Below are 22693 nucleotides of genomic sequence, written 5' to 3'. Positions count from 1 at the left end.
ATGTCCTTCAACATGGCGCGCTGAAATCCATTTCCGGGTTACTACCGGAGGACCGAGGAGTCGAGGAGTCGAGGAGTCGAGGACCGAGGAGTCGAGGAGTCGAGGAGGGGAAATTAGAGAATTGAAAATGGGCCAAGATGTGCAATTTGGACATATAAGTAAACTCTTAATAGAAAACGTAACATTGATCCTTTATGCTGGCCCAAACCTCTCAAAACATGAACACTCATAAAGATAATAAAGGAAGTGAAAACATTAAAAGTCCTGTATCTTTGTGTTTGTTTATTTTTTACGCAAACAGAACATCTTTGTCCACATTTACAAACAATATGTAATTGTTATTTAAAAATATTTGTGTTGCTAAACATTTTTTAGTTCACACGTTTTATATGAAAAACATTTTTTTATTGAATTCTTATTTTTCTCATTTTATTTTTTTACTTTTAGAAAAAAAACAAGTCATAAAATGTTTATGTAAAAAGGTAAAATACCATGGAATGTATTTGTAAAAACACTGAATACAATAACATTTATTATTATTGCCTTTTAATTATTATTATTATTATTATTATATGGCTCATTGTTTGTACTATCTAAATGTCAGTTGTTACTGCGGAACCTACGTGCTGAAGGTCAGTGTTCCACACGGACGCTTCCAGGTGTAACACACGAGGTGCAGCCTTGAAAGCGGTTTGTTATGATTTTAGAACTGAAATCATAACTGTAGTAATAAAGTTAGTATTACAGTACAATTAAGAAAAACCGCGTTAATGTAGTTATCTTTTATATTTAATTAACTAGTTAGGACACAAAGCCCGGGAAAAGATTAACGTTGTTGTTGTTGTTATCGCCCCTTTTCTCCGTTTTCTGCCCAAAGATCAGAGGAATGTTGAACTGATAATCAGACAAACACAGGAGAAACACTCACAGGTTTGAGCTGTTTCTGTGTTGAAAGACAACCGTAAAATGCTGTTTTCCGGGTTAAAAGTGTGGACTTCGAGGAGTTTATGGATACATCGACTTCATGAAGGTGAGACACGTTTTAATATTTAATATTTTGACGTTTAATGACCGTTTGTAGCCGTTTAATGACCGTTTGTAGCCGTTAAGTGACCGTTTGTAGCCGTTAAGTGACCGTTTGTAGCCGTTAAATGACCGTTTGTAGCCGTTAAATGACCGTCAAGTGACTGTTTGTAGCCGTAAAGTGAACGTTTACTTTGTGTCAAATATAACTTATATTAGCTCTCGTTTGATAAATATTCATTCTTGATTTATAATATTTTACAAATTAAATGAAGTGGTTTCAATCAGTAATTCGGCTTATATAGCCAATGGATCAAGCATCATTTTATCAGTGAAATTGACTTTTTTTACATACACAAACTCCTCATTCATTCATTCATTCATTCATTCATTCATTCATGTGTTATGAATATTCTCAATAAATTACATTTAACTCTTCAGTCCGGCTTCTATATTTGAACTGTTTAACTGTTTGTTATATTGTTATAATGTTTGACTTCATTGTGGTGAGACACAATTTAATGTTTATTATACAGCCGTTAAGTGACCATTTACTTTGTGAAGGCAACAGGCGCCAAACTTCATACAAAATTAAGTACATTATAACTTCTATAAGCTGCAATTTGATACATATACATACTTGATTAAATATATTTCCCATATTTAATGAAGTGGTTTCAGTCCGTAATTCTGCTTATATAGCCAGTGGATCAAGCATAAGTAAAATTGACTATTGTACAACAACTCACTATTAATTCATATAGATAGATAGAATGGGAGCGATGAAACCCTCTGTAATGGTCTCACATGCAGAGCACACAGTGACATGTGTTCTCCGCTTTGAAGTGGGCAGCTATTGCACAGCGCCCGGGGAGCAATGGGGGCAGGGGGTTGTCCGGTGCCTTGCTCAAGGGCACCACGGCAGGGCAGGAGGTGAACCGGGACCTCTCCAAGTAGCAGTCCACACTCCATATTTTTGGTCGATCCGGGGACTTGCCTTAATAAGATGCTGTATTACCAGTTTACTGTCGTTCTAGTGATGTATTTTAATGTTTTATTACTGTTTTTTGTTGTAATCTAATGTATTATAATCAAGTGCAATAATCTGCATTCTGTATGTACTTCACTTAAGTCATTTATCTGAATTGATAACCCATTTTTTGTATTATCTACACAAAATCCTGTTTCTCCCATCTGTCTGTGTGTGTGTGTGTTTGGATGACCTTCTGACTGAAGTAGTGTGTGTGTTTGGATGACCTTCTGACTGAAGTAGTGTGTGTGTTTGGATGACCTTCTGACTGAAGTAGTGTGTGTGTGTTTGGATGACCTTCTGACTGAAGTAGTGTGTGTGTTTGGATGACCTTCTGACTGAAGTAGTGTGTGTGTGTTTGGATGACCTTCTGACTGAAGTAGTGTGTGTGTTTGGATGACCTTCTGACTGAAGTAGTGTGTGTGTTTGGATGACCTTCTGACTGAAGTAGTGTGTGTGTGTTTGGATGACCTTCTGACTGAAGTAGTGTGTGTGTTTGGATGTCAACCAAGTTCTCAAAGACTCCGAGCATAAGCAGGTCTACCTCAAAAAGTAACTCAGAAACAGATTCACCCTTGTTATGTTTTGTAACCACTGGTTCTCCAGGTATTAATGGAGGTGGAAAAGCTCGTTATTCCTCTTGCAGTCCAAAGGTTTGTATTGTTGGAGGCGGCCCGGCGGGTTTCTACACAGCTCAACACCTGATCAAGGTATTTCCTGTTTCCATTCCCTGTGTTGGGGATGTTTGTGAATAAAGGCATTCGTAGTTTCAAGTTTCAAGTGCTGGAGGAAGCATTCAGACCCTTCAGCTAAGGGAGTTGCACGTGTGGGTGATGATAAAGCAGTGTTTTCTTTTATTGGTTGACATCCAAACACACACACACTACTTCAGTCAGAATGTCATCCCATCACACACACACACACACACACACACACACACACACACACACACACACACACACACACACACACACACACACACACACACACACACACACACACACACACACACACACACACACACACACACACACACACACACACACACACACACACACACACACACACACACACACACACACACACACATTTTTCTTTTAAACACAAAGTTAAAACATTCCAAAATAAGGCAGTCAAATTTGGGATAACCCTTTGATACTGACGAACAAAGGCGGTGTAGATTAAAAAAATATATTTCAAACGTTTAAAAAAAACAGAAAATACAGAAATACCAATAAATGTATTTGTTTTAATTTAATTACTTAATATACTTTTTTTTTTAATACAGAAAAACCATAACATTTATTGGTGGAAACAGAAAAATACACTATTATGTATTTGTATAAAATATGTATAAATTCAAATCAATTTGTGAAGAAAATCTAAATAAAATGTGTTTGTAAATCAACTAAATCACCTTATTGTGTATTTGTTAAAAGTAGCATTTGGAGGAAAATTCAAATTGTTCCAAATGATCCATTTAGACACAAAAACCAAAGTTACCCTTTCATTAAAGGCAGTTAGATTTGAAACCTTTATTCCTGACGTACTAAGATGGTGCAGATTCTCCTTTACTTATAGACCAATTCCCCCGCTAACAATGAAACAAAACCTTCCAAATCAATCATTGGGAATAAAATACTTGGTTTGTAATGAATCACTGGAGCAGAGCGAAACACCCTGTCTGGAAACTCAGGTGATTGTTTTCTCTTTTTTTTAATATAATTAATATCCGTGTTCTTTAAAATGTTGGCACCAAATACTGCGTGCTTGAACCTTGAACAAACACTATCAGTGATAACACACACACACACACACACACACACACACACACACACACACACACACACACACACACACACACACACACACACACACACACACACACACACACACACACACACACACACACACACATACCATGTATACATCACTTCAGGGGACATTACATTGACTTACATGCATTTCCTGGAGACTTATCCTAACCTTAACCATAATCAACACATGCCTAACCCTAAACCTAACCCTTACCCTTAACCTAATCCTTACCCTAACCCTAACCCTAACCCTTACCCTTAACCCTAACCCTTACCCTAACCCTTACCCTTAACCCTAACCCTAACCCTTACCCTTAACCCTAACCCTTACCCTAACCCTTACCCTTAACCCTAACCCTAACCCTTACCCTTAACCCTAACTCTTAACCTAACCCTAATCCTAACCAAGTCTTCACCCTAAAATTAATGATTCCTCTTATGGGGACCTCCAATTTGTCCCCGTAAGGGAGGCGAGTCCCCACACGTGACTGTGTAAACAATTTAGGTCCCCACAAGTATAATAATGCTAGGCCACACGCACACACACACACACACACACACACACACACACACACACACACACACACACACACACACACACACACACACACACACACACACACACACACACACACACACACACACACACACACACACACACACACACACACACACACACACACACACTGGAGCCTGCTCATATTTCTAACCGTGCATAAAGATCAGGAAATAGATTCTTTAGACGCCTTGTGTAAATAAAGCTGCATTATGAGTTTCCAGACATGACTCTCCTTATTCCTGTGACTGAATAATGAATAGCTTGTTGTGTATTTGAAGCTTCTGTGCACATGAAAGAGCTCAGAAATCATATTATCAGTTATTATCATGCACAGGTCCATTTCTCTACTTTCACCTGTACATAATAAAACCTCTTGTGTATCATTTTGGTCGTTTTTGAATTAGCCTACATTTTTGGGATTTTACGTCCATTGTTTTCCTGATATCCTAAATTTGAATAAGAATCCCAATAAACCAATGAATATATCCAATCATAATGTCCGCTATTTGTGTTCTTTTTTGCCACTCAAATAACTTTAAACTTGATTTGTTTGTGCTGAGTGTTGTCTCTTTAACACGGTTTATTGGATACCAAAAGTCACTCAGCTTAAAGACACATGGTTTTATAATTATGTCCACGCATTATGTTCATGTTCTATCTGTTTGTCCTCTCAGGCTCGTCCGGACGTTACGGTGGATATTTACGAGCGTCTTCCCGTCCCCTTCGGTCTGGTCCGGTTCGGAGTGGCTCCCGATCATCCAGAAGTTAAGGTACTTTATCCTGAATAAAATACATTTAAGGAGATTTTATCTTGTGTTCAATAATACCTGTACATGTGCCTGGTGATTTTTGAATAAGCGCTTGAATTTAACGACAATGTTTCCGCTGGTATCCTCGACTAAACGATAATAATATGTTCCTACATCTTTTCCTTTTTTAAGGACAAGTGTGTAGGTTTGATGTGAGGGGGGGGTCTATTAGGAGAGGGTCCTTTTTAAGGCTTGAAACTTGTATACAAACATCAATCACATTATTATTATTCTTTTTAAAGATGGCTTACGATACGATATTACTTTATTTGTCAGATCAAGTCTGAAATGCTCCTTGCGTCACAGCAGCTCCATGTCCAACATCAACAGACAGGTATCCAGACACAACACATGAAACACAAACAACAAACATTTAACATAACGGCACAATCAGTGATCTGGGGTCAGCTCTGTGTTCACTGAGAGGACTGACTGATGCTCAAAGGATGCTTCAGTCTGACCTTATTGAATGGTGGGACCCTGTATCTCCATCAGATGGTAGCAGTTCATACTCACTGTTCAGAGCATGGTTTGGGTCAGAGAGGATGTGGTTGGACAGCCTCACTAGGTTGTTATGATGAGTCAGAGTCTCTCACAGGTGGACCAACAATCTTTGAGCAGATGTTTAACAGGTGGAGTAGTTTTGTTTTTAAAGCTGCTGACAAACACTTGTACCAGGTAGTATTGCAGTACTGCAGAATAGACATGATCACAGATGTAAAGAACAACAGAATAATTTCTCTGCTCGCCTCAAAAGACCTGAGACGGCGGAGAAAATAAATCCTTTGTTTTGTCCTTTTGCTCAGATTCAATGATCCTTCCATGACAGCAGACGGTCATCATTACACCCACGTGTTAGTATGGAACTCCCTGCTTGGTTTCATCTGTATGGATGACCATGGGACTTTATGGGAGTCAGATGGAGCCAAACATGATTTCCTCAGTTTTCTTGGTGTTGATCTCAAGAGCTATCAGTCCACTCGACCACCTGATTACAGCCTGTTGGTGCAGCTCAGGGTCGTCTGTGTTACTGAGCAGAGATCTCTTCAGTATCATCAGAGTACTTCATGATGACTTGATTTGGTGTGTTGGTAGAGAGTAAAGAGCACAGCTGAACTCACGCAGCCCTGGGGGGGGGGGGGGGCTACATTGGTTGTGATGGCAGATGACAGGGTTTTGTTAACCTTCACAAGTTGCTATCTACTAGTGAGGAAAGCAGCATACCAGTACATCAGGTATGGATTTACTTCCATTTTGGCCATTTTTGACCCCAAGATGTCTGCTTGTATTGTGTTGAATGCTGATGAGAAGTCTAGGAAGAGGGCTCTAGCATAGGTGTTGTGTTTATCTTAACGTTTAGTGATGATGTGAACCAGAGTGGCCACAGCATCTTCCGTACCGCCCCCTTGCTTATAGGCAAATTGGTATGGATCCAGTTTGTCTTGTTGTACTGATAAGACATTCTTTCTAGTGATTTCATAATCCCTGAGGTGAGGGCTATTGGTCTGCAGTCCTCATGTTCTTTTGGGCAGCGGTGTGAAGTGTTCCATGACAGAGGGATGGTGTGTCAATAGAAGCCTGAAAGATGGGTTGCCTCACTGGAGCCAGCTTAGTAGCAACGTTTTTCACCTACCTGTGGCTTAAGGTAGGAGAAGCAACATATTCATATAGTCCTCCCCAGCATTATATGAGATTACATCAGCTTTAAACACCTGCAGGCTCTTTGTTCTGAGTCCTAGAGAAAGTAAGAGTCGTGATGCAAGTTTTCCACTGATAATAATAAGCATCTCGGGCGTGTTATAGAAACGGTTGGTTCGTAAAAACAAAAATATTCCCTTCTTCGTAAACAGCTGTTAATCCTCTGAGAAACTGATTATAGAGGAATGTCACTCTCTGTTGACAGTACTACTGACACACCTGGGTGTGTGTGCATGTGTGTCTGTGTGTGCATGTGTGTCTGTGTGTGTGTGTGTCTGTGTGTGCATGTGTGTGTGTCTGTGTGTGTGTCTGTGTGTGCATGTGTGTCTGTGTGTGTGTGTGTCTGTGTGTGCATGTGTGTCTGTGTGTGTGTGCGTGGGTGTGTGTGTGTGTGTGTGTGTCTGTGTGTGCATGTGTGTCTGTGTGTGTGTGTGCAGAGTCAGACCCAGCGGCATACATACATCTGTGGGCGGGCATTTTATTTACCAGTGCGGGCCCACCCCCACACGTACATTTCCCGGTAATTATTAATTGGGGGGGGGGGTTTAACAGATCGCCACTTGTGAATTGTTAACGTTCTGATTTCAGTCAGAATGTCATCCACTCACACAAACCCACTCAGACACACTCAGACATACGCAGACACACGCAGACACACTCAGACACACGCAGACACACTCAGACACACGCAGACACACTCAGACACACGCAGACACACTCAGACACACGCAGACACACTCAGACACACGCAGACACACTCAGACACACTCAGACACACTCAGACACACTCAGACACACGCAGACACACGCAGACACACTCAGACACACTCAGACACACTCAGACACACTCAGACACACTCAGACACACTCAGACACACGCAGACACACTCAGACACACGCAGACCCACCTCAGACACACTCAGACACACTCAGACACACTCAGACACACTCAGACACACTCAGACACACGCAGACACACTCAGACACACGCAGACACACTCAGACACACTCAGACACACTCAGACACACGCAGACACACGCAGACACACTCAGACACACTCAGACACACTCAGACACACGCAGACACACTCAGACACACTCAGACACACTCAGACACACTCAGACACACCTGAACACACTCAGACACACCCAGACACACTCAGACACACTCAGACACACTCAGACACACTCAGACACACCCAGACACACTCAGACACACTCAGACACACTCAGACACACTCAGACACACTCAGACACACGCAGACACACTCAGACACACTCAGACACACTCAGACACACTCAGACACACTCAGACACACTCAGACACACTCAGACACACTCAGACACACGCAGACACACTCAGACACTCAGACACACTCAGACACACGCAGACACACTCAGACACACTCAGACACACTCAGACACACTCAGACACACTCAGACACACTCAGACACACTCAGACACACTCAGACACACGCAGACACACTCAGACACACTCAGACACACTCAGACACACTCAGACACACGCAGACACATTCAGACACACTCAGACACACTCAGACACACTCAGACACACGCAGACACACTCAGACACACTCAGACACACGCAGACACACTCAGACACACCAGACACACGCAGACACACGCAGACACACTCAGACACACGCAGACACACGCACACTCAAGACACACTCAGACACACTCAGACACACTCAGACACACTCAGACACACTCAGACACACTCAGACACACGCAGACACACTCAGACACACTCAGACACTCAGACACACTCAGACACACTCAGACACACTCAGACACACTCAGACACACGCAGACACACGCAGACACACTTTCACTTTCAAATCTAAGCGTGCAGCGAGTGCCTCCTGCTGTCAGCACAGACATTACATATATAGCATCTCTGCAATAGAGTTTAAGGTTCAAGGCTTTTATTCTCATGTGAACAGAGCTACTGTTATGTCGATGAAAATCTGAGGTCACAGACTCCTCCAACAGAACAACAGAAAGAATTGTGCAAGTAAATACAAAGACAAGTAGTGAAATAGTGCAGTTTAAAGTTTGGCATGTCAGTTAATGGGTAAATAAAGCGGGTTGGACTAATGTCAACGTCTAAAACAGCTTTTGTGAGAGCATCATTTCTAATAGTCTTAAACAATGAAGTGACCTTTTGACCTGACGTTGATAATTGTTTTAACCCTGTGATTTATCCTCATCCTACTCATTGTTCCCGGCTCAGAACCAAACACGCCGAAGCTGCTTTTAGTTTTTACTCTCCCCAAAAATGGAACAAACTTCCCGAAACCTGAGTTTTTCACCAACGCTGAGTTCTGCTAAAAACATTACTTTTTTCAGCTGCTTACCCAGAAGCCTTTTAACTTGTTTCAGCACCTACTGTATTTACAATTTGGTTTTTAAACTACAGCTGCAGCTGAGAAAAGTTTGAGTGTGTATATATAGACATTTTTATTGATTGGGATAAACCCCTTGAGATGCACCATCTCGTTTTCAAGGGGGTCCCGACAATAGCAACAACTTACAGACATAGACAAAAAGACAAAATGCAAAACATGACACACAAGACAAACCACATACAGTCTGTGAAGTGAAATTCAAGCAATGCATACAATCATTACAATTTGAGACGGTCAAGCAAATCAGTTTCATTAATAACAAGTACAGACCAGTTGAAAGTGAGATGATAATGCATGTTTAAATAAACCCAATGATGACAGAGATCTAATGGCAGCAGGTCAAGTATTCCAGTCAGTTGGGGCTTTGAACATGAACGCTCTTCTGCCAATCCATTTTTTTTTGTGTGTGTGAGGAAGTCCACGGATTGGTCCAAACGTTACGTCACTGTACCCAGGAAGAAAAAGAGAAATGTCCAACGAGGCGTTCTGGGGCAGCACAGACAGGTCTTCTCTGTGTTAGAGGTTTACTCGCTACAGGGTGTACTTTGAGGGTTTGTGACTCTAGACCGTTTACATGCAGAACAACCTTCATAACACAAGGGGACGGGTGATAACCAGAACAGCATGACATGGGAGCTTTAATATACAGCGCACTGAGATTTTTGACAAATTGTAAAGCACTTACGCATCACTGTACCCTGTATGCCATCACTTACTGTACGGAGGCTCAGTCACTGGTACTTTTTCATTTACAAAGCCATGTTGGATAAACTACCATCTTATATCTGCTCCCTGATCTCTCGGCGAATTGAAAGTACTTATTGCCTGAGATCGCATGCTGTGGTTTTATTAAATGTGCCAAGTGCTAGGACTGTCTTAGGGAAGAAAGCTTTTAGATGTGCAGCTCCACTAACATGGAACAGTCTGCAAAAAGAATGGAAAATTACCAAGCTAGTACCACTACATGTTTTTAAAGCTCGGTTGGATGCTACAAAATCAGATGCTGTTGGTACCTGTACATGTGGTTAGATATGTAAATTGTAATCCCTGTACATTTTGCTGTATGATGTCCTTTTGTTGTTCTGTTGTTTATGTCTTCTTGTGGAACCTACTGCTGCAGGTCTCCCTTGAAAAAGAGATCATTGATCTCAATGGGATTTCACCTGATAAATAAAGGTTTTGAATTGAATTGAATACCTGTGATTTTTCCATCCTCTCCTCAGAACGTCATCAACACTTTCACGCAGACGGCCCGACACAAGCGCTGCAGTTTCTATGGCAACGTGAACGTGGGGAAGGATTTGAGCGTGACGGAGCTGCAGGAAGCGTACCATGCTGTCGTTCTGGTGAGAACATTAAAAACATCACTTTAAATAACAGCCGTTCTCCTGACATCGTGCATTGATCTGTTGTTGTGTCAGAGTTACGGTGCGGAGGGCAACCGGAGGATGGGCGTGCCGGGAGAAGATCTGTCCGGAGTTTATTCTGCCAAAGATTTTGTGGGATGGTACAACGGGCTCCCGAGCTGCAGAGAGGTGCGTATTCAGCCTCCTTTCCTTAAAACTGTTTTAATCAAGCCTCTGATCATAGACATGAGGACTTTTAGCGGATCAAATGTTCCCTGCATTATTTTCAATAAAATCACAATTTTCATCTGGACAAATGTCTTTCAATGACATTTTTTTTTCGCTCGGAGTCCCAGCAGATGTTTTGGGGATGTGAAAGGAAAAAAAGTGTTATTTTTCTTTGTACTGCCTTGAACGTATTGTTCCTGTATTGTTTTGTAAGCGTACTGTTCTATGTATTATAGGTCACATTTTTGGTCACTTTATGTAGTATATACGGAGGCGTGTGGCGCAGTGGGTTGTGCGTTGGTGATCAGTGGGGCACAGGTTCAAACCCCACTGCAGTCGTTGAGCCACTTCACCCCAAAGTGCTCCTGTGGGGATTGTCCACAGTATTGAGTATGTACGTCGCTGTGGATAAAAGCGTCTAACAACATGTAATATATGAAGTGTTTAGCTTGTATTGTCAAATGATACTTACACTGTCTGTTAGAGCCAGTATTTTGATTTGATAAGAAAGGCCACCTAATTGTGACGTCTGTAGTCAACGCACTATAAAAGACTACAATTCCCACAGTGCCTCCTCTAAAGAGACAGAGATGGAGGAACAATCAAATACCCTTTAAGTTATGAAGTTATATAAGCCTTATCAAGAAAGAAAGAATACCTAAGCTGTTATTTTATTTGAGTTTTGCTTATTTCTTTTGACTATTGGAAAGGCCTCTTTTCTTTGTTGTACATGTAAGTTTGTTGTTTTATTTTGAGCGAACACATCGCTTAATATCATCCACACCATCGGAGGCCAAGCAACTCTTCAAATTGTAATCAATATAAAGGAAATAAAACGAGTTAAAACCTGTCTGTTTAAGGTTTTGATGGATAAACAAGGAAGGAAGCCACTGTCCGTTATGTGTGATTGCACCATTGGGAATGCCTGGAATTTCGCTGTAGTGACAATAAAGGAATCTAATCTAATCTCAGTGTCTCTCTTCCTAATGTTTCCCGTGCAGCTGGGTCCGGACCTGAGTTGTGAGACAGCTGTGATTCTGGGACAGGGCAACGTTGCTCTGGACGTAGCGAGAGTCCTGCTGTCGCCCATCGACTTGTTAAAGGTGAGAAACACACTCTGGTGTTTAAACTAAGGATAAAGTGATGGATGGATAGCAGGAAACACAGGTGGGACATTTAGGGGGGGTTGTAACTTCATCTCTGTTGGTTTCACTGTGAGATGTCCACTTTTTGGCATACATCATTTGTTTGGTGAAAACAACTTACATTAAAACGAGAGGCAAGTTTCTTTATTTATAGCACTTTCAACACAAGGCAATACATGAATAAAAGTTACAGTGCAGTGCGAGATGTGAAAAGTTCAATTAAAAGCAGTGGCAAACAGAAAAGTCTTCAGCCCAGTGAATACACCTTTTGGGAAATACCACCTGAATTAAAAATGCACTTTATGGCCCGTTTACAAATCAACAATTCAGGAGGGGAATGTTATTGTAAAGACTAAAATGGGGGATATTTCTTTCTGTGTTGCTGCAGAAGACGGACATCACTCAGCCGGCCCTCGAGGTTCTGGAGGAGAGTCGGGTCCGAAGGGTTCTGATCGTCGGGAGGAGAGGACCGACACAGATCGCAGGAACTGTCAAGGTGTGTTTCAGAGGAGAGGGAATAAGAAACTGTTACTGGTGTTGACTTTTAAAGGTCACCTATTCTGCTGAATCCTCTTCTTCACGTCTCTTCTACATCAACATGTGTCCCCTCTTCTTCACGTCTCTTCTACATCAATATGTGTCCCCTATTCTCCATGTCTCTTCTACATCAACATGTGTCCCCTCTTCTCCATGTCTCTTCTACATCAACATGTGTCCCCTCTTCTCCATGTCTCTTCTACATCAACATGTGTCCCCTCTTCTTCATGTCTCTTCTACATCAACATGTGTCCCCTCTTCTCCATGTCTCTTCTACATCAACATGTGTCCCCTCTTCTCCATGTCTCTTCTACATCAACATGTGTCCCCTCTTCTGCATGTCTCTTCTACATCAACATGTGTCCCCTCTTCTTCATGTCTCTTCTACATCAACATGTGTCCCCTCTTCTTCATGTCTCTTCTACATCAACATGTGTCCCCTCTTCTTCATGTCTCTTCTACATCAACATGTGTCCCCTCTTCTTCATGTCTCTTCTACATCAACATGTGTCCCCTCTTCTTCATGTCTCTTCTACATCAACATGTGTCCCCTCTTCTGCATGTCTCTTCTACATCAACATGTGTCCCCTCTTCTTCATGTCTCTTCTACATCAACATGTGTCCCCTCTTCTCCATGTCTCTTCTACATCACATGTGTCCCCTCTTCTTCACGTCTCTTCTACATCAACATGTGTCCCCTCTTCTTCACGTCTCTTCTACATTAACATGTGTCCCCTCTTCTTCATGTCTCTTCTACATCAACATGTGTCCCCTCTTCTTCATGTCTCTTCTACATCAACATGTGTCCCCCTCTTCTTCATGTCTCTTCTACATCAACATGTGTCCCCTCTTCTTCATGTCTCTTCTACATCAACATGTGTCCCCTCTTCTTCATGTCTCTTCTACATCAACATGTGTCCCCTCTTCTTCATGTCTCTTCTACATCAACATGTGTCCCCTCTTCTTCATGTCTCTTCTACATCACACGTGTCCCCTCTTCTGCATGTCTCTTCTACATCAACATGTGTCCTCTCTTCTTCATGTCTCTTCTACATCAACATGTGTCCCCTCTTCTTCATGTCTCTTCCACATCAACATGTGTCCCCTCTTCTTCATGTCTCTTCTACATCAACATGTGTCCCCTCTTCTCCATGTCTCTTCTACATCAACATGTGTCCCCTCTTCTTCACGTCTCTTCTACATTAACATGTGTCCCCTCTTCTTCATGTCTCTTCTACATCAACATGTGTCCCCTCTTCTCCATGTCTCTTCTACATCAACATGTGTCCCCTCTTCTTCATGTCTCTTCTACATTAACATGTGTCCCCTCTTCTTCATGTCTCTTCCACATCAACATGTGTCCCCTCTTCTTCATGTCTCTTCTACATCAACATGTGTCCCCTCTTCTCCATGTCTCTTCTACATTAACATGTGTCCCCTCTTCTTCATGTCTCTTCTACATCAACATGTGTCCCCTCTTCTCCATGTCTCTTCTACATCAACATGTGTCCCCTCTTCTTCATGTCTCTTCTACATTAACATGTGTCCCCTCTTCTTCATGTCTCTTCTACATCAACATGTGTCCCCTCTTCTTCATGTCTCTTCCACATCAACATGTGTCCCCTCTTCTTCATGTCTCTTCTACATCAACATGTGTCCCCTCTTCTCCATGTCTCTTCTACATCAACATGTGTCCCCTCTTCTTCATGTCTCTTCTACATTAACATGTGTCCCCTCTTCTTCATGTCTCTTCTACATCAACATGTGTCCCCTCTTCTTCATGTCTCTTCTACATCAACATGTGTCCCCTCTTCTCCATGTCTCTTCTACATCAACATGTGTCCCCTCTTCTTCACGTCTCTTCTACATCAACATGTGTCCCCTCTTCTTCATGTCTCTTCTACATTAACATGTGTCCCCTCTTCTTCATGTCTCTTCTACATCAACATGTGTCCCCTCTTCTGCATGTCTCTTCTACATCAACATGTGTCCCCTCTTCTTCACGTCTCTTCTACATCAACATGTGTCCCCTCTTCTCCATGTCTCTTCTACATCAACATGTGTCCCCTCTTCTTCACGTCTCTTCTACATCAACATGTGTCCCCTCTTCTTCACGTCTCTTCTACATCAACATGTGTCCCCTCTTCTTCACGTCTCTTCTACATCAATATGTGTCCCCTATTCTCCATGTCTCTTCTACATCAACATGTGTCCCCTCTTCTTCATGTCTCTTCTTCATCAACATGTGTCCCCTCTTCTTCATGTCTCTTCTACATCAACATGTGTCCCCTCTTCTTCACGTCTCTTCTACATCAACATGTGTCCCCTCTTCTTCACGTCTCTTCTACATCAACTTGTGTCCCCTCTTCTTCACGTCTCTTCTACATCAATATGTGTCCCCTATTCTCCATGTCTCTTCTACATCAACATGTGTCCCCTCTTCTTCATGTCTCTTCTACATCAACATGTGTCCCCTCTTCTTCATGTCTCTTCTACATCAACATGTGTCCCCTCTTCTTCATGTCTCTTCTACATCAACATGTGTCTCCTCTTCTTCATGTCTCTTCTACATCAACATGTGTCCCCTCTTCTTCATGTCTCTTCTACATCAACATGTGTCCCCTCTTCTTCATGTCTCTTCTACATCAACATGTGTCCCCTCTTCTTCATGTCTCTTCTACATCAACATGTGTCCCCCTCTTCTTCATGTCTCTTCTACATCAACATGTGTCCCCTCTTCTTCATGTCTCTTCTACATCAACATGTGTCCCCTCTTCTTCATGTCTCTTCTACATCAACATGTGTCCCCTCTTCTTCATGTCTCTTCTACATCAACATGTGTCCCCTCTTCTTCATGTCTCTTCTACATCAACATGTGTTCCCTCTTCTTCATGTCTCTTCTTCATCAACATGTGTCCCCTCTTCTTCACGTCTCCTCTACATCAACATGTGTCTCCTCTTCTTCATGTCTCTTCTTCATCAACATGTGTCCCCTCTTCCTCATGTCTCTTCTTCATGTCTCTTCTACATCAACATGTGTCCCCTCTTCTTCATGTCTCTTCTACATCAACATGTGTCCCCTCTTCTTCATGTCTCTTCTACATCAACGTGTGTCCCCTCTTCTTCATGTCTCTTCTACATCAACGTGTGTCCCCTCTTCTCCATGTCTCTTCTACATCAACGTGTGTCCCCTCTTCTCCATGTCTCTTCTACATCAACGTGTGTCCCCTCTTCTTCATGTCTCTTCTACATCAACATGTGTCCCCTCTTCTTCATGTCTCTTCTACATCAACATGTGTCCCCTCTTCTTCATGTCTCTTCTACATCAACGTGTGTCCCCTCTTCTTCATGTCTCTTCTACATCAACGTGTGTCCCCTCTTCTCCATGTCTCTTCTACATCAACGTGTGTCCCCTCTTCTCCATGTCTCTTCTTCATCAACATGTGTCCCCTCTTCTTCATGTCTCTTCTACATCAACATGTGTCCCCTCTTCTTCATGTCTCTTCTACATCAACATGTGTCCTCTCTTCTTCATGTCTCTTCTACATCAACATGTGTCCCCTCTTCTTCATGTCTCTTCTACATCAACATGTGTCCCCTCTTCTTCATGTCTCTTCTACATCAACATGTGTCCCCTCTTCTTCATGTCTCTTCTACATCCAACATGTGTCCCCCTCTTTCTTCATGTCTCTTCTACATCACATGTGTCCCCTCTTCTTCATGTCTCTTCTACATCAACATGTGTCCCCTCTTCTTCATATCTCTTCTACATCAACATGTGTCCCCTCTTCTCCATGTCTCTTCTACATCAACATATGTCCCCTCTTCTCCATGTCTCTTCTACATCAACATGTGTCCCCTCTTCTTCATATCTCTTCTACATCAACACGTGTCCCCTCTTCTTCATGTCTCTTCTACATCAACATGTGTCCCCTCTTCTTCATGTCTCTTCTACATCAACATGTGTCCCCTCTTCTTCATGTCTCTTCTACATCAACATGTGTCCCCTCTTCTTCATGTCTCTTCTACATCAACATGTGTCTCCTCTTCTTCATGTCTCTTCTACATCAACATGTGTCCCCTCTTCTTCATGTCTCTTCTACATCAACATGTGTCTCCTCTTCTTCATGTCTCTTCTACATCAACATGTGTCCCCTCTTCTTCCATGTCTCTTTCTACATCAACATGTGTCCCCTCTTCTTTCATGTCTTCTTCTAACATCAACATGTGTCCCCTCTTCTTCATGTCTCTTCTACATCAACATGTGTCCCCTCTTCTTCATGTCTATTCTACATCAACATGTGTCCCCTCTTCTTCATGTCTCTTCTACATCAACATGTGTCCCCTCTTCTTCATGTCTCTTCTACAATCAACATGTGTTCCCCTCTTCTTCATGTCTCTTCTACATCAACATGTGTCCCTCTTCTTCATGTCTCTTCTACATCAACATGTGTCCCCCTCTTCTTCACTGTCTCCTCTACATCAACATGTGTCCCCTCTTCTCACGTCTCCTCTACATCACATGTGTTCTCTTCTTCATGTCTCTTCTTCATCAACATGTGTCCCCTCTTCCTCATGTCTCTTCTACATCAACATGTGTCCCCTCTTCTTCATGTCTCTTCTACATCAACATGTGTCCCCTCTTCTTCATGTCTCTTCTACATCAACATGTGTCCCCTCTTCTTCATGTCTCTTCTACATCAACATGTGTCCCCTCTTCTTCATGTCTCTTCTACATCAACATGTGTCCCCTCTTCTTCATGTCTCTTCTACATCAACATGTGTCCCCTCTTCCTCATGTCTCTTCTACATCAACATGTGTCCCCTCTTCTTCATGTCTCTTCTACATCAACATGTGTCCCCTCTTCTTCATGTCTCTTCTACATCAACATGTGTCCCCTCTTCTTCATGTCTCTTCTACATCAACATGTGTCCCCTCTTCTTCATGTCTCTTCTACATCAACATGTGTCCCCTCTTCTTCATGTCTCTTCTACATCAACATGTGTCCCCTCTTCTTCATGTCTCTTCTACATCAACATGTGTCCCCTCTTCTTCATGTCTCTTCTACATCAACATGTGTCCCCTCTTCTTCATGTCTCTTCTACATCAACATGTGTCCCCTCTGTGGAAAGAGACTCTGAAAGTTTCAGGAACAAAGTTTCTCTCTCTTTTTGATCCATTTCTATAAAAACCTGTCTGAAAATAAGCTGATCAGATTTTGGCCACTTTATGATGTCATCACGATGTTTTGTCTTCTGTAACCATTAGCCAATCAGCAACCAAGGTAACCCCCCCCCCCCCCCCCCCCCTTATCACCTGAATCTCCTCCTAGAGCTCCATTGAGTTCTTTGTAACCAAATGTCTCTCAGAGGGGCGTGGGGAGGGGCTCCTTATTTTCATCTAAAGTAACAGACAGAGAATCAGTACTTTGGAAACAGGGCTGAAACAGAGGGGATTATGGGTAATGCTGCAATGATCTGTTTGGTGTTTCAGCCAATCAGAGACAGGCTCTGGATATATCTGAGACCTGTGATATACTGATGAAGAAGAGGATGATCGGGGACCTTTAAAGAAGAAACATGTTTTCCAGCGCTGTATGATGTTCTGCTCTCTTCGTCTGCAGGAGGTTAGAGAAATGGTGAATCTTCCGAACACCAGACCGGACATGTTGGCGTCGGATTTTGAGGGCGTCAAAGAAGCTCTTAAAGGTACACAATATATACAAATGATAAATGTTCTTTCCTTTTCCAGCAGACAACAGTTAAGCATGGAGACTTAAGGCCCGACACACCGGTCCCTACTCAGATTGGTGTGTCCCGCACCGTCGTGTCTTTTCGGCAAAAGGCCGTCGGCTAAAGAAATCACTCTGATTGGCTGTTCAGCCAGCGAATCAGTGCGTGAGGAGCGAAACGGAAGTGAAGAAGGCACACAGACGGCTATTATTTTTATTTTCATTTTCCAGTAAACATGTTTTCGATAAGTCGTTATGTGAAACAGTCTGTGATGGACGAGAGTGAAAATGGAACGCACGCTATTTGTTATTTGTTTATATCACGCAGTCTGTCTTCCGGTTGTTGCCTCTTTTGAATGACGAATACATGCTACCGCCGCCTGCTGGTAAGGAGAGGTATTGCCACCCCCGCATGCGCAGTGCGTTCGTGCTGCTTGGCCGTCGGCTGAAGTCTTTGCGGTGTGTTCCAGTGCGACTGTTGGCCAAGACGCAGGAGACGCAGAGACGCAGGAGACGCCACAGTCGGGTCCGTCGGGACGTGTTCTCTGGGGTCAGCTCGGTGCGTCCGGCCCATCGAGGCACGAAATACTGATATGAACCTGAACATGAGCAGAATATGTCTTCTTTAACTAGATATACTGCACAATATACACATTTACATTTAAATGCACGATCAATACTTTTACTTGATGTACTTACACTACCTTTTACTGCACAAATAATACTTTTTACTACCTTTTTCATGTACAATCAATATTTTAACTGTAAGTACTCTTATCACAATATTCTGCACAATCCATACTTCTACTTGAAGAGCTTTAGCTGCATTTTAATACACGACCAATACCTTTACATTAAATACATTGTGTACTTTCTTAATACACAATCCAATACCTTTACATTAAATACATTGTGTACTTTGTTAATACACAATCAAATACATTGTGTACTTTTTTAATACACAATCAAATACATTGTGTACTTTTTTAATACACAATCAAATACATTGTGTACTTTTTTAATACACAATCAAAACTTCTACTTTAAATGCATTTTGCTGATAATAATAATAAAATACTTTTATTTTAGTTTTGAATGCAGGACTTTGAGTGTTTTCACAGTACTTTCACTGCATGTAATACATGTTAGCATCCTCCACCACTCTGTGAGTTTGTGATGAACACCCTGCCTGGTGCAGACAGTTGAAAGCGTCAGAAGGAAGTGAGCAATGCCTGCTGTGGTTAACGTTGAGAGACATGTAGCCCTCAAACAGCGAGGGGCATGGAAACTAAACACAGTTGGTGGTGAACGCTCTGCAGCAGAGTCATGCAACCCTTCATCCTCGTGACCTTGAAGCATCTGATTGTCCTTGCAAAGATATAAATGACTGATAGTGATAACAGCGTCTTTGTTCAGGGCTAGATACACAAAAACAAACCTTGATGTGATCTCTGTAAATCATGATAAGCTGGAAGTAACTGAGCAAAGACCATGGGGGTTTGAAGAAGATCACACCCACACACTTTCTGTATTTACTGACATGCCGTTATATTTAAAGTATATTTACCGTTTTATCGTGCTGACATCTGTTGTTTGTGTATTTGAAGCCAGCTGCAATCACCTTGATCTTGTCTCTGTTAATCATGATAAGTGACGCACACATATTTATTAAAATGGTGAAATATTTACATTTTGTTTAACGGCCCGTCCACACTACAGCTTCAAAAAAAGCTTGGAGCTGGGCGTGTCTGAAGCTCGACCAACAACCAATCACATGAATCTCCCGCCCCTGACACACAAGCAGCGGTTTGATTGGCTAGAGCTTGTACTGGCATATGATTTGATTGGCTGACGCTTCCACCGAAAGCTTCAGAAGCTTCAAAAGTTGAACATTGCTCAACTGTTGCAGCCAAACGCCAGGAAAGCTCCGCTCTGCTTCCCACAATGCAGTTCGGCGAAAAGTGACGTCACCTCATTCAAAGTGAATGGGCAGAAGCTTCTTCCAACGCCGCTGTGTGGACGGGCCGTTACAGATTTTCCTTTTTTGAAGCGTTTTGTTATGCTCTCTTAAGGCACCAGACTCGATTGACAAAGACAGAGATTTTGTCTTGCAGAACAGAGGACTTGCCGTTCTACTTCTGCCTCCATCTTTAAGTTAGTTCGTGTTTTTGTGTGACTTTCGTGCTTAAAATGGTTATTTCAGATCCACCAAAGTCACACAATAACCTAAACAAACTCTCCGATCAAAGCAGAAGTAGATCAATAACTCCTGGGAGATCAAATGTATGTCTGGTGTCTTTGAAGAGAGTGCAGGTAACTGCTGCATGAACATATTCTAAATGTAGCATGCTCTTAAACTGATCTTTTGTGGTATCTAAAATACGTCCACATTGCTTCACTTCCTGCTGGTTCTCCAGTCTGTTTCTTGTCAACATGTCCGTGTTCAAAGCTACTTTTAGGAACCTTGATCTTGTCTATTTCAATCATGATAGGTGAAGGAGGCTTTGTTTTCAATGTTAATCCAGTTACAGGAAAAGCATGAAGACCAGGGGTTTGCAAAACCAAAACCAACTTTATCAAACAAAATCTTTAGTCTAGGTTTAATCAGGAATACTTCTAGAAGCATTTTAGTCTTATTCATGCAAACTAAATGGTGTAATTTGACTTTTCTGTCAATTTGTAGCTGTATTAAATGCAAAAAAGTGTACACAAATGTGGATTTCTGACTAGGAAGTGAAAACTACCTAATTATACAACAGAAATTAACAAAATAACACAACAACAAATACATTTTCTGTTGACTATATGCAACAGGGATTTATTCATTTTTATTTAATAATCATTTGGGATATCTCCATAAGAAACAACATTTATTTTGATGCATTTTTATTTTTGACCCAGGAAAATGTGTATCTATTAGGGATGTAACGATACCAAAAACTCACGGTATAATAATATCGCGATAACAAGTCCACGGTACGGTATTTATCGCGATATTGAAAAAAGAAAAGAAAATAATTTTTTTAAATTTTTAAATTAATTAATTTTTTACTTGAAAACATTTTCTTTATTAAATAATACATCTGATTTGAACAGCATTTTTGTAGGATAGTAGTATTTTAAAGTGTCAAAAACAAAGTGACAGTAACAGACTGGAACACATGAGGAGACATGTGTAAATATGTATATATATTTAGTTTAATTAGAGGCGAGGGTGCTTTATTGACAGGATTTTATTATTATTAGTTTAAATGCAGTTTTTAACTAAGGCACTAATCTGCTTCCATATAAAGGAAATAACATTTAAGTGCAAAGCAAATACAAATCTGATAGGTGATATTTTTCAGCACAAATGATGGGCTACAGTCTTTAAGAGATACATGGTTCTATGAATATTAAATATATATTTAAAGATAAGATGCCAGGTTAAAACCTTTATGGATAATGTACAGCAGGGGTTTCCAAACTACGGCCCGCAGACCTTTTTGAATCGGCCTTCAGCAAATTAAAAAAGTATAATGACTTAAGTATAATAAACTTCTGCTTGTGTTATATTGTACTTCTTAAATATATATGTTCAAATATATTAGGCAGTAGTCATGTGTTAATAAGAGCCCAATTTTCTAATAAATTCAGTCAATTAGATTTGTTAGATCATGTTTTCAACTTTAAGTTGAAAAACCCCCCCCCAATAACACATGTCCACAACAAGCTTGAAAATCTACCCTCATATTTTCTTCCAGACCTTCGTATATCTTTCTGTATGTAGCCCTCGGTGAAAAAAGTTTGGACACCCCTGATGTACAGGGTTTAAGGAATATTAGGGTTGAATACAGATTAAATAAATATGAATACAGTGTCATAAGAATACTTGATAAATCCTGAATGTCCTCTTCCAGTATGAGAGTAACATGATAACAAAGGTATCAACTGTAGCTGTGAACATGACAGGATGTGTGATGACCTAGAAGAGCATCAGGACTGTTTGAGGCAGATGATAGCTATGTGATTAACATGATGATTCAGCCTCTATGGAGAGAGACATCAAGCATGCTCATTTCTGACGTGGAGCTAATCTGAAGTAAACATTGAATACTGCTTTCTATTCCTCCACCTTGTGACTGTGTAACTCCCTCTCTTGGATATCAGCATGTGAAGGACACTGTTCAGGAACTAGTTGATGCTCTGTATGTGATGACTACTTCCATTCTGAAGAGGATCACAGATACATGGATCCTGAGGTTGAAGCTCAAGCCGGGGACCAGGGAGATTTTTCCTAAGAAATATTATGTAAATATATCTGCTTCAGATTGTGCCGAGGCCCAGGAGCAGCGTC

At 41.5% G+C, this 22693-nt stretch overlaps 1 protein-coding gene across 1 annotated transcript in view; it reads left to right on the top strand.

Moving 5' to 3' along the window:
* The first annotated feature begins 631 nt into the window (after nucleotides 1–631).
* fdxr (ferredoxin reductase) overlaps nucleotides 632–22693 on the top strand; it is a 28256-nt gene continuing 6194 nt past the window's right edge. The window contains exons 1-9 of the mRNA XM_034231591.1: nucleotides 632–734; nucleotides 878–1030; nucleotides 2660–2763; nucleotides 5104–5199; nucleotides 10593–10715; nucleotides 10791–10904; nucleotides 11945–12046; nucleotides 12477–12584; nucleotides 18250–18334. Of these exons, the coding sequence (XP_034087482.1) occupies nucleotides 967–1030; nucleotides 2660–2763; nucleotides 5104–5199; nucleotides 10593–10715; nucleotides 10791–10904; nucleotides 11945–12046; nucleotides 12477–12584; nucleotides 18250–18334 (796 nt within the window). The 5' untranslated portion in view covers nucleotides 632–734; nucleotides 878–966. The remainder of the gene's footprint in view (nucleotides 735–877; nucleotides 1031–2659; nucleotides 2764–5103; nucleotides 5200–10592; nucleotides 10716–10790; nucleotides 10905–11944; nucleotides 12047–12476; nucleotides 12585–18249; nucleotides 18335–22693) is intronic.

This window comes from Gymnodraco acuticeps, unplaced genomic scaffold, assembly GCF_902827175.1.
Source record: "Gymnodraco acuticeps unplaced genomic scaffold, fGymAcu1.1, whole genome shotgun sequence".
Classification (NCBI taxonomy): Eukaryota; Metazoa; Chordata; class Actinopteri; order Perciformes; family Bathydraconidae; genus Gymnodraco; species Gymnodraco acuticeps.
This window is presented reverse-complemented; position numbering and strand designations above follow the sequence as displayed.